The 12475-nt window shown below is 43.3% G+C and overlaps 1 protein-coding gene across 1 annotated transcript in view; it reads right to left on the reverse strand.

Annotated features, from left to right (window-relative positions):
• Positions 1 to 397: 397 nt before the first annotated feature.
• Positions 398 to 12475, reverse strand: part of nphp3 (nephronophthisis 3) — a 67521-nt gene continuing 55443 nt past the window's right edge. The window contains exons 22-29 of the mRNA XM_080752271.1: positions 11647 to 11836; positions 7420 to 7661; positions 5526 to 5601; positions 5306 to 5433; positions 3943 to 4183; positions 2452 to 2577; positions 1854 to 1969; positions 398 to 1366 (exon numbers count right to left, since the gene is read on the reverse strand). Of these exons, the coding sequence (XP_080608397.1) occupies positions 1198 to 1366; positions 1854 to 1969; positions 2452 to 2577; positions 3943 to 4183; positions 5306 to 5433; positions 5526 to 5601; positions 7420 to 7661; positions 11647 to 11836 (1288 nt within the window). The 3' untranslated portion in view covers positions 398 to 1197. The remainder of the gene's footprint in view (positions 1367 to 1853; positions 1970 to 2451; positions 2578 to 3942; positions 4184 to 5305; positions 5434 to 5525; positions 5602 to 7419; positions 7662 to 11646; positions 11837 to 12475) is intronic.

Below are 12475 nucleotides of genomic sequence, written 5' to 3' on the forward strand. Positions count from 1 at the left end.
TGCCTAGTAGTTATGTGACTGTCTGGGATATCACCCCCTGAAATAACCTGTGGCAAACGTTTGATCATTAGAACCGTTTACTAGCTCCCAGAAATGGAATTGAACATGAGGTTCCATGCTGAACCACAGGTATTGTATGTATGTAGACATGGCACTGCTTGCATGGCATGCTTGATTACTAAAGTAGAATTGCCTGAGGGCAACAAGCCCTATCAGGGTAAGTCAATGGTTCTTAAACGTTTTAATTTCTTGTACAAAATTTGGTTCCGTTGGTACACTGAAGAGATACAGACCTGTAAGGGTCCATTTGGAACTCCCACAAGGCTGGACCCCACTTTGAGAACCACTGGTATAACCATTTTCTTAGCACTGAATCCTAATGTAGGCTTGTGCGCGTATGGATGATATTTGCAGAGCCATCCTTGGACACGGTGCTCCAAGAAATACAGGTTTGCATGTTCTCCCCGTGTCTCCTAGGGTAAATACCCTCACAAAAACATGCAGTAGGCTAATCCTGGTTTCTATACTGCCTCCCCTGGCCAGCCAGGGCTCTCCAGGCGTGGCAGAGGGAGAGCAGAAACCAGGATTACAGGTTAGGCAATTGGCACAGGGTGAAAAAAACGGGTTACAAAATCATGGGGTAAAAAGTATTAAAAAAATTATAATACAAATGACATTAGTTCAGATTAGTACCTCTTGAATATGCCCTCTTAGCTAGCGTGATTCCATGCCTGGGAAGCCATAACAGTACTAAACCAGCTGTCTTTCAGGTTGAGGGCCTTTATTTATTTATTTTGTATGTATTCTTTACCATACCCTTACTGCAAATTGGAAGGGATATCTGAATTTGGAATATAAAAACAAGAGAAACTCAACCAGAATTCCAGGCCCTTAAAGGACTGGTCCCACTTTAGTTCACATTATTCCTACGACAAAATACTCTAGAAATATCAATAAATACTTTTGTTTTGGCAAATTTCACAGACAATACTGTATCACACATCATACATCATCATTCCAATGGCAGTGAACAGTACATTCGGCCGCACCACAGCAAAGTGATGAGGATGATCCCTTTTGTTGATGCAACGCCACACAGGTGTCATCTGCTCAGCAACCAACATGCACCGAAAGTCGAGCGATGTCTGACATCCCGCCGCTCCGTGGCGATTAGTGGGCCGACCGGGACGGTTAGAGTCACCTGTGGGCGTGTGGGAGAGGGGCCGGGCCTCTCAGGCTGACCGTGTCCCCACTGGAGGAGTGGCGAGACGGGGCGTGGCCACACACCAGCGACGGGTCCGCCTCCTTGATCTCCATGGCTCGCTTGTAGAGCTCCGCTGCTTTCTCAAAGTCGCCTTCCTCGTAGCTGAAATAAAACAATGGCTTAGGGATTTTTACTGCGATTCTTATAGACTTGTTTGTCATTAATTTGTTGCTTTGATCAATGGTGTAAACAAGTTACTAAGTACTGTACTAAAGTAACATTTTTAGGTATATTTTTACTTTAATGGAGTATTTCCAATTTTACTTTTACTCCACTACATCTCAGAGGCAACAACAATTTAGTTACTAGTTACTTTGTAGATTTTGATTATTATTGCAAAACATACATTACCCACTTCAGCCCTGTATACATTTCAGCCATTTAGGGATGGGGGGTTGCCAAGCCATTTTGTAGTACAGGCAAAAGTAGGCTAATAAGCTGCTTTTAAATATACAATGAAATTATATATTTTTTTTCTTTTTTGTGTGCTGACCTGCTCCGCCCGCCCCGCAATAATTAAACCTGCAGGTCCTGTGGGTTACGGGTCGGCCCAAGCATCACTACTGTGCACCCTCTCCTCCCCAGTTACCTGAGTACAGCCAGGTTCTTCAGGGTTTCTCCAACTCGTGGATGGGAGCGTCCCAGAGTGTCCTCATACACCTTCAGAGCTCGCTCATACAGGGGTAAGGCCTCAGTATGCTTCTTCTGTATGAGACACAACAATAGTTAGCTCTAGGCCAGTGGTTCTCAACCTGTGGGTCGGGACCCCAAGGGGGGTCCCCAAATTATTTTGGGGGGTCCCCAGTTGATTAATGTGGAACATTGTTTTCTCTCTCAACAGTAAACAAACCAACATAAAGTTTAAGTGTATAGAGGGTATATGCACATTTCTAAAGTGACAATTTAAGGACTTTTAAATACATCTAAAATGACAAATTAAACATTGGTCAAATTGTCAAATATTAGAGGCAGAAATTGTGAAAATAGCAGATCTGCAAGGTGTTGTGAGCATGTAGATCTGCTATTTTCACAAAATGTAATGCCTCAATCTTCGTGCTCGTCAGGGTGGAGGGGGTCCCCAGTTAAAATATCGTTATTTTGGGGGTCGCGGCCTGAAAAGGTTGAGAACCACTGCTCTAGGCTGCAACCCTTGAATGACAAAGACTACGTATGTTGAGCAGTCTTACCAGTTGGCAATAGATGACGGCCAGGTTGACCAGGGCTGTGGCCACACTGGGGTGTTTGGGCCCAAAACTCTTCTCCCTGATGTCCAGTGCAAGCTCATACAGAGGCACGGCCTTGTCTAGCTTCCCCTGCACAACACACGCAGAGTGACTTTGTTTAATCAACTTCTCCAATCGGTATTATGAGACAACAATAGGCTCTTTGAACAGCTGCACAGCAGCCATATTGCAAAGAAATTGGGCCTCTTCCTTATAAGGTATCAGTGATACTAATGAAGAAAGTAATTTCTTTCCAATATGGCTGCTGTGCATTAACGATAATGCTAGAGACAATTATATGAACCATATTGACAGAATACAACTCATTTATACAGAAAAGGAGATACAATTTGAGAGTATTAACTCATTGACTGCCGCCTCAGAGTTTGACGAGTTGCTTATTCTTTACTCTGGATGGCGCTGTTCACTAGCTTATGGATCGCCAATTATTTCCGGGTTAACCGGAAGGTTACCAGACACATTGATGACGTAGTGTTAGCCTATGGGACGAGTGGATCATCGCGAGTGAATAGGGATTATTTTCCAACTCCAGGACACCCATGGGCATCATTTGAGCCCACTTGGGAATATTCTATGATTTTTCAAAGGTTAGTGAAAATCTTACTTAAAGCTATACTGTGTAAGTTGCTCAACTAGTGGTCTGTAGCAGTATAGCAAACCGCGGTCGCGTCTGCTTTTTTCTGCCATTCTTCACCGCGGACCGGGCCGTCAGACCACCGTGTCCGCCTCGCCTCGCCGAGACGCTTTCAATGAGGTCTCCCGTGTCCCTCTACGAGCAGCGGTTGGGGAGTTACATGCTAGACTTCTAGACCAGCTAAACAAAGCTGTTGAAGCAAGCTATTTCCTAAAAAGACGCAAGATGCACTGTAATTGGCCGGTAGTGTATCATGTGTGTATGATCTGCGATGTGATTGGCCAACGTATACACAACGTATACAGATGATGCAGATTACGTCATTTTGCCACAAAATTCTCCCCCCCTCACGGCTCATAGAAAACATATAAAGAGAAGGCTTCAGAAGCTGAAAATAACGGAGTGGGTGTTCTAAAACTTTAGCGATTTAACAGTTAGGACAATTTTAAGATTTGTTTTATAAAAAAAGTTACATGGTATAACTTTAAGTACTTAAAGTACCAAAAGCAAAAATGCTCATTATACAGGATGTTGCCTTTCAAGTTCTCAAATGTATAAAACTACAATTTTCAATGGCCAAAATGTATATAGGGCTGAAGTGGTTAATGTATGTTTTGTAGAAATAATTAAAATGCACAAAGTAACTAGTAAGGTTTTCAAATAAATGTAGTGGAGTAAAAAGCACAACATTTGCATCTGAGATGTGTAGTGGAGTAAAAGTAAAAGCATTGGAAATTGGAAATACTCCAGTAAAGTACAAATATCTTAATTACTTTACACCACTGCACAACAAGTCTCACCCTGCGTTTGTAGAGCATGGCCAGGTGTTTGAGCGTGTAGGCCAGTGAGGGGTGGTCGGGCGACAAGGCCTTCTTGCGGATGTCCAGCGCTCTCTCGTACATGTCCTCGGCGGCCTCGTACTCCCTCCTCTCCGAGTGCAGCGCGGCCAGGTTGTTCAGGGACTGGGCGCAGTCCGGGTGGTCCACGCCCAGGACCCGCTGACGCATCTCCAGCGAGCGCGACAGAAACAATTTGGCTGCCCTGGGTGGCGAGAGAGGGGAGCGCTTCGCTGTTACTACGTGTCATCTTTATTCAACTAAATCTATAGTTTATTTTGTTGACAAAAACAAATTTTGGTCTTGATGATGATACACTGAAAATAGCCGATCTACAAAGCTCAGTTATGCTTGTTGACTGCTACAGTTTACAGTTTACAGTTCAGGCATTTAGCAGACGCTTTTAATCCAAAGCGACTTACAATAAGCAGATAAAACATCACAATAATAAACAAGGTTAAATGTCAGTACATCAACAGCAATATAACAAATGCAAATGAATATCTATCTAGAAAAAACAATATAATCCGTAAAGGAAAAAAAAGGTTTCTAAAAAAAAAAGAAAAGAAAAAGAAAAAGAAAAAAACCTAAAAACAAATGCTAACTAGCTTCATGTATGGTCATTGATTTTTCCAGTAGTGCTAAGGGTTTAGGTGGAGTCTGAAAAGGTGAGTCTTCAGTCTACAGCGAAAGCTAGCGAGTGAGTCCGTTGTTCTAAGTGCGACAGGGAGTTTATTCCACAGCTTGGGGGCCAGGAGGGCAAACTGTCTCGGACGAGTGGATTTTTGCCCTGGGGTTTTTAGCGAGGGTTCTGTCAGCATCCCTGTGTTGGTTGATCTAAGTGCACGGGTGGGGGTGTAGGGGTATTGCTATTTTCAGGGGTAGGGGTACTGCTATTTTCAGAGCGCAACCAAACATGAAATGACTTGTCTGTTCATTTTACTGGATCTCTTCTCCACTAGTCCCTCCTTCAAACATTTTAGTCTAGTTTGTATTTATTGAGGAAATTGTCAATATATTTAATCTCAGTTTTAGTCATCATAGCTTAGTTTTTATTTCGTTTTCGTCAGTGAAAAAAGGTAGTCGTCAAAATCTTTTGTCATAATTTTAGTCGACAAAATTAACAGAGTTTAGATCAGAGGTTCTCAAAGTAGGGTCCTTGAGAGGTTATACATACATAAATATATACAGCTTCATATTTAGCATCTATAAAGATGGAAGAATATATTTTATGTAGGTCTGAGTTTGTGTATGTGTGTATGTGTGTGTGTGCGTGCGTGTGTGTGTGTGCGTGCGTGCGTGCATGTGTGTGTGTGTGCGGTCTTACTCCAGGTTGTTCTGGAGGTAGTAGAGGACTCCCAGCTCGTTGAGAGTCTTGGCACAGTCAGTGGAGTCTTTACCCAGAGTCAGCTCTTCCAGCTGCAGGGCTCTGCGCCTCAGCAGAGTGAAACCATACTGAGGAAGAGAAAGAGAAAATTAATAAAGGAGTGTATGAGTCAGTGACTGACATGACTGACTGACTTGCACATGCACTGTACAGTACTCACCATATGACCTTTCTGCTGTGCTGTCTTCTGACGTATCCTTACAGATCTCTTCCTGAGCTTTTCTGCTTGTTCATACCTGGTGATAGAAACAAAACATAATAGCCGTGGACCCAAAAATCACCAAAATGGGAGGGGACCTGTGATTTTCTGCTGTACTTTTTATTTCTGTTTTATCTATTAGTTTGGTCATTAAGGTCCACAGAATGAGAGGCCTGCTCTGCTGGAAACATCGCGAAAAAAAGTTATGGCCATTTGTATATTCACTGTCCCATAGAAATATTTTTAAAAACGAAAAAGGTCTGCTTTAATTAGCATGTGAGGGGTCAAACTAGGGGTACTTAGTGATTCTGAATCCATTGCAAGCATTTGTTTTGCATGAAAAACATTCCTTGGGCTAGATATCGGCCCCCAAAACAGTCAAAAGTGATGAGTCATCACTTTTTTTCCACTTTTCACAGTTTTGGGCTGCCGAAAGTTAACCCAAGCAATGTTTTTTTATGCAAAACAAATGCTTGCAATGGATTCAGAATCACGAAGAACCCCTAGTTTGACCCCTCACATGCTAATTAAAGCAGATGTTTTCGCTTTTTTTTATATTTCTAGTGGAGTCAATGGGACAGTGAATATACAAAAAGACATTTGATGGACACGCGATGTTTCCAGCAGAGCAGGCCTCTCATTCTGTGGACCTTAATGACCAAACTAATAGATAAAACAGAAATAAAAAGTACGGCAGAAAATCACAGGTCCTACCCTATTCCTTGAGCTTTTGGGCTTGTGGGTCCCCGGCTAACAACAATAGAAATGTTTCTGTGTGGTTTCTCATCTCAATGCAGCCGTTTCAGAAACGAGCTTCGGCTCTGCCGAGTTGTGGGTTTACTGTAATGAACCACATAACTGGAAGGACTCTATCAAGTCTCAGGCCATGGCTACACAGAGCTGGATATTTCATATATCCCGGTTTTTCAGATATCCACATAGAAAGATATCTAGGTCCACACGACAAAGATATCTAGGTCTAACAAGCACACACACAGTAAATCTTCAGCGATATCCGGGTTCCCTGTCTCATCTCTCCACTTATTTATCCGGATTCAAAAATATCCAGTTTCGCGGCCGAAATATCCAGCTTCGTGTGGCTGCAAGCCCCAACAGCACCAAAAAATGTCTAGATTCAGAAATATCCAGCTTCATGTAGCCGGCACCTCAGAAAACACTGCTGCAGGAACGAGGCGGAGCCAATTTCCGTAAGCAGTGTTAAAGTGCCTTGAGTGTAATATTGCAATTACGTATACAAGAGTTACCCTTAAAAGGGCCTTTCTGTGTGGAGTTTGCATGTTCTCCCCGTGTCTCCTAGGTTAGGTACCCTCACAAAAAACATGCAGTAATCCTGGTCTCTATACTGCCTCCCTTATGGAGGGGAAAGGAACTGGTTGGAATAACGTGTTCCTTCCGAGAACTACGTCCATCCGGGGAATCTCTCCCCTGTCAGGTGAAAAGAAGGAGTGTAGTGCCCAGGATTACATTAGATAATTGGCACTGGGTGAAAAATGGGTTTCAAAATCGTGGGATAAAAAAGAAAAGGGAAAAAGAAGAGCTGCCCTTTAAAATAAAACACATCAACTCCATTTCATTGTAATTAAGATATTCGATAGAAATGTATGCATTTTTAATGCCAGATTTAGCTACTATGTCCCTGAACATGAAAACGGCTTAGCACAGTGCTGGGACAGGACCCGGCGCAGTTATACCAGTACATCATGCTGGTTTGAAGCACGGGTAGATAGCCATTTCAACCAATCGGATTGCTTCGTCGGAACTACCTGTTGTATAATTGACAATAAAAACTAAACAAAACTAAAAAAAAACAATACAGTGTCCAGTTCTCCTTTACTTGTTCTGTTTCTGGTACAGCATGGCGAGCGACTCCAGCTCTCGTGCCACGCTGGCGTGCTCGGCCCCGTACGCGCTCTCGCTGATCTCCAGGGCCTGCTTGTACAGCTGCTCGGCGTTGCCATACTTCCTCCACTGGACGTAGACCCCGGCCAGCTGGTGCAGGGAGCGGGCCACGCTGGGGTGGTCCGGGTCCAGCGCCGTCTCTCTGATCTCCAGCGACCTCTGGAGGGGAGCTACGGCCTGGAACACAACACAGTGGTTAAAGCCATTTAGGCCTGAACACATTATGACGCAATATTTTATGCTTTAAATATAAAAAAAATAGCAGATATACAAGCTCACAGCGCGGCACCGAGTGCCGCGCTGCGAGCTTGTAGATCTGCTATTTTTGAAAAATCGTGAAAATTTGAATTTTGACCCGATTCTATAAGTGTCTTTTGAATCCTTCTAAGATTTTTTGGAAAATACCTATGTTTCTATGTCAGCAATCTGGCCAGCCATCGTCAAAGAAAAGGTCCTTTTCACTTAACTGGAGCTCAGTTAGTCTGTTCTTGAGAGACTATTATGTCAGTGGTTCTCAAACCTTTACATGTGAAAGACCCCCAAAATGATATTTATTTGGACCCCCATTTCAAAATATCCAGTTCCAGGGACCCCCCAGAAGCAAAATTCGAGTTACAAACGTTCGCTTTGAAAATACATATATTCAAAGATTTGCACACAGTTTCACAACTTTTTCAAAAATAGCAGATCTACAAGCTCGCCGCGCTGTGAGCTTGTATATCTGCTATTTTTCACTGGTTAAAGCATTCAATAACTCTAAGCCTAAATGGGTTAAAGCCAAAAGAAATCCCAAGACTGACATTTATTTTCAGACCATGTCCCAATATGTGATTTTAGAAACATGGTGCACGCAGCGCACGCCAATATTTGGGATGTTTCCCTGAAGTTCTGAACTGCCATCACTGAATGTGTGTGTGTGCCAATCCATGCTTCATTTAATAAAAGTATCTTCTGAAGTTCTGTAGTATTCTATTCATTCTACAGAAACTGCACTCCTAGCAGTCACGGAAGCACTCCATGTTGCCCAGGCTGCCTCCCACTCTGCAGTCCTGATTCTTCTGGATCTATCAGCGGCATTCGACACAGTGAATCACCAGCTGCTCCTGGACACCCTTGCTGACCTAGGCATCACCGGGACGGCACTAAAGTGGTTCTCCTCCTACCTGTCGGACCGGACCTATCAGGTCTCATGGAAAGGTTTGCTTTCATCCCCCCGAACCCTCCAAACGGGAGTCCCCCAGGGATCCGTACTTGGCCCTCTGCTTTTCTCCCTGTACACCAAATCCCTTGGTGCTGTTATCTCTGCTCACAATCTATCCTATCACTGCTATGCTGATGACACTCAACTGTTTTTGTCCTTCCCCCCTTCTGCCACCCAGGTGGAAGAACGCATTGCTGCATGTCTGGCCGACATCTCACAGTGGATGTCAGCCCACCACCTTAAGCTGAACCCGGACAAGACGGAGCTACTCTTCTTCCCAGCTAAGTCTTGCCCCATGCAAGATCTCACTATTTCCATAGATAATGCATTTGTGACTTCAGTTCCTACTGCTAGAAACCTTGGTGTGGTCCTGGACAGCCAGCTATCATTCAAGGCACACATTGCATCAGTCACCCGGTCATGTAGGTTCACACTCTATAACATCCGTAAAATCAGACCCTTCCTCACCCAGGAGGCAGCCCAGCTCCTCATTCAGACATCTGTCATATCAAAGCTTGACTATTGTAACTCTCTCCTCACTGGTCTCCCGGCATGTGCACTTAAACCTCTCCAACTGATCCAAAATGCCGCGGCACGACTGGTCTTCAACCAGCCTAAGTTCTCACATGTCTCTCCCCTTCTCCGCAGCCTCCACTGGCTCCCGGTTGCGGCCCGCACTGAATACAAAACACTGATGCTGACCTTCAAAGCAGCCAAAGGTATGGCTCCTCCATACCTCCAGAAGCTGATCAACCCCTACACCCCCACCCGGTCACTTAGATCAGCCAACACAGGGATGCTGACAGAACCCTCGCTCAAAACTCCAGGGCAAAAATCCACTCGTCCGAGACAGTTTGCCCTCCTGGCCCCCAAGTTGTGGAATAAACTCCCTGTCGCACTTAGAACAACGGACTCACTCGCTAGCTTTCGCCGTGGACTGAAGACTCACCTTTTCAGACTCCACCTAAACCCTTAGCACTACAGAAAAAGAATCAATGAATACATGAAGCTAGTTAGCATTTGTTTTTGTTTTTTAGGTTTTTTCAGAACTTTGATTATATTGTGTTTTTTCTAGATAGATATCCATTTGCATTTGTTATATTGTTGATGATGTACTGACATATTATCTTGTTTATTATTGTGATGTTATCTGCTTATTGTAAGTCGCTTTGGATTAAAAGCGTCTGCTAAATGCCTAAACTGTAAATGCCTAAACTATGCTAGTCTTACCAATTCAAATACTCATATCTTGAAATTATAACTGCTTTTTAGATTTGGAGATCACTTGACTAACGTTTTGACTACTTTGTCATTCACGCCGAGGCCATCACTACACCTCCCCCTTATTTATTATTTTTTGTGGGTCTGCACTGATCTCAGACATAGACCCTATGGAATCCTCAAAACTGAAATCAGTCCCCAGGACTGAGAACTTTAACCCCTGTGTCACAACAAGACCCAATGGCAACACTCAGTGATTAGATCAGGGCTCTTCAACGAGTCAATTTGTTTTTTCAGATATTTAACCACGTGAACCGTCAATACTTAATAAACTTGACCTTTCACTCAGTACTTAGTCTGCTCTTTTTCCCTTCTACGCCAAAGCTCTTTGCCAAAAATAGCCGATCTGCTGCGAGGCGTTGTGAGAATTAGATGGTTCCAACCAGGCCTGGAATTTCTTCATTTTAGGGGCAAGGCCACTTGGCCTTTGATGTTGTCCATTGTTTGAGGGCACAAAGGCCAAATGCCAGGGCAGGAAGGCCATCAAATAAAACAAGATATTGGTCCATTGAAAGAATTAATTCAATTTAAGGGTTAAGGATGATTTTAAATGTAATATGTAGACTATCTGCTGTGAAATGAATAAATTGGTATTTACAATATGATCCATGCTAAGCCCTGCGCCAATCAAAGATACTGGATTGGTTTAAAAATGCGGACTCAACAAAGGCACAAGGTGTCTACATGACAAGAAAGAGACACTGGTGTCTACATGTTGGCAAGACAGACACAGAGGAGAAAACGGTAGAGGCCACTGTGGCCTCAGGGCATGCCATTTTTTTGAGGGGCACGAGGCCAAACTGAGGGGCAACAACGGCCATGGCCTTCATGGCCTCCCTGAAATTCCTGCCCTGGTTCCAACAGTCTATTGTTCAATGCCCACGTGCAATTTCATTGATTGATTGATTGGTGGTCAACCGATTGAGGGCAGAGTTTTCTCTATTAGGATAGTCGGATAAGAAATAAAATGAAAACCAAAACTTTTATTAAGTACGAATACCAGTGCAAATGAGAAAACAAATACCTATAAAGAAGCACTCTTTAAAAGTTACTGTGTGTTTTAGATCAACGAAGGCTGCAGTGTAGGGGTTCTCAAAGTGGGGTCCAGGGACCCTCAGGTTCCCATTGGACCCTTAAGCCCGTATCAGAGTCGGGTCTGCGGTGGAAGGCTATCCACCGCGGTGTAGTGCCGTGTAGTCTTTTTGAGCGTTAACGTTGTAGTTTTATGACTCAAAAAGACTACACGGCACTACACCGCGGTGGATAGCCTTCCACCGCAGACCCGACTCTGATACGGGCTTTACAGGTCTGTAACTCTGTACAAATATGTACCCTCCCCCACTTGATCATGATTGGAGGAAGGCCCCCGCCTGTAACCTACATGAAAACTGAAACTGAAACTTAAGTGAAATCACTTACCCTACCTTTAACTAAGTACATTGTCGCGATGCGAGATCTGCTATTTTCATCTGTACATTTTACACATACTGTATGATAACTTGTGAAACGGGCCATTCTGCATAATGAGTACTTTTTGGTACTTTTGGTATATTTAGATGCCAATACTATTGTACTTTTTGATTACCGGACTATTACTTGTTACAGAGTGTTTCTACATTGCAGTATTGATACTTTTACATTTCCACCACTGTGTTTAAATGGCATAGTTATGTTGTGTACCTGGCTGGGGAGGCCCAGGTCCTTGAGGAAGCGTCCCAGGGTTTCATACAGGTTGGCCAGCATCATCATGCTGTCTTCAGTCTCACAGGTCTTCTCATAGTGCTTCAGGGAGTCAAAGTACTCGTTGGCCATGGAGCTCTTGTCCTTGCCCACATACTGCCAGTAGGCCAGCAGCTCAGAGAAATGACCCCTAAGGTGCGTGTACCAGATGGCACAATTAAAAGAAGAATCAGCCATGGGTGCTTATAAGCAACGACATACATGTACTGTAAATCACAACAGAGTAAATCTCTGTGTGTTTTCCACAAGTATATATAAAAAATATATACATATACTTTCATGGTCTGTGTCTGAATAACATAATATTTAGTGTGCCAAATTTGGTATGTGAGACTTTTTAATATGTCCAAAAGCTTAGTAGCTACTCACTGAAATGTGAAATGCATAATGTTTCGAAAATGCTTTTTTTTTTTTTTTATTCTATACTGGACACTACGCAGATAGGAATGTCCTACAATGCAAAGTGGTAACCGTGATTACAACAACACACTGTTCAATTACTCTTCTATTAAATACATCTAGAATGTAGTTACTTGTTGAAACCGAAGACACTTCCACCAGCAAACAAGGTTTTACTTCTACAAAGTGATGAAACAGGAACATGTATGTGTAGTACCTCTGCTTTTCCACAAGATGGAGCACTTTCCTAACATTCTGTGAGGTTTGATGGGTAATTGTCCATACTAATGTGTACACCCTCAAAGGCATGTTGCAAAATAACATACTGATTAGTATGTACTACAGTAGCAAAGGTTTATATACCAGTAAG

Source organism: Nannobrachium achirus, assembly GCF_963921795.1.
Source record: "Nannobrachium achirus genome assembly, chromosome: 21".
NCBI classification, from domain to species: Eukaryota; Metazoa; Chordata; class Actinopteri; order Myctophiformes; family Myctophidae; genus Nannobrachium; species Nannobrachium achirus.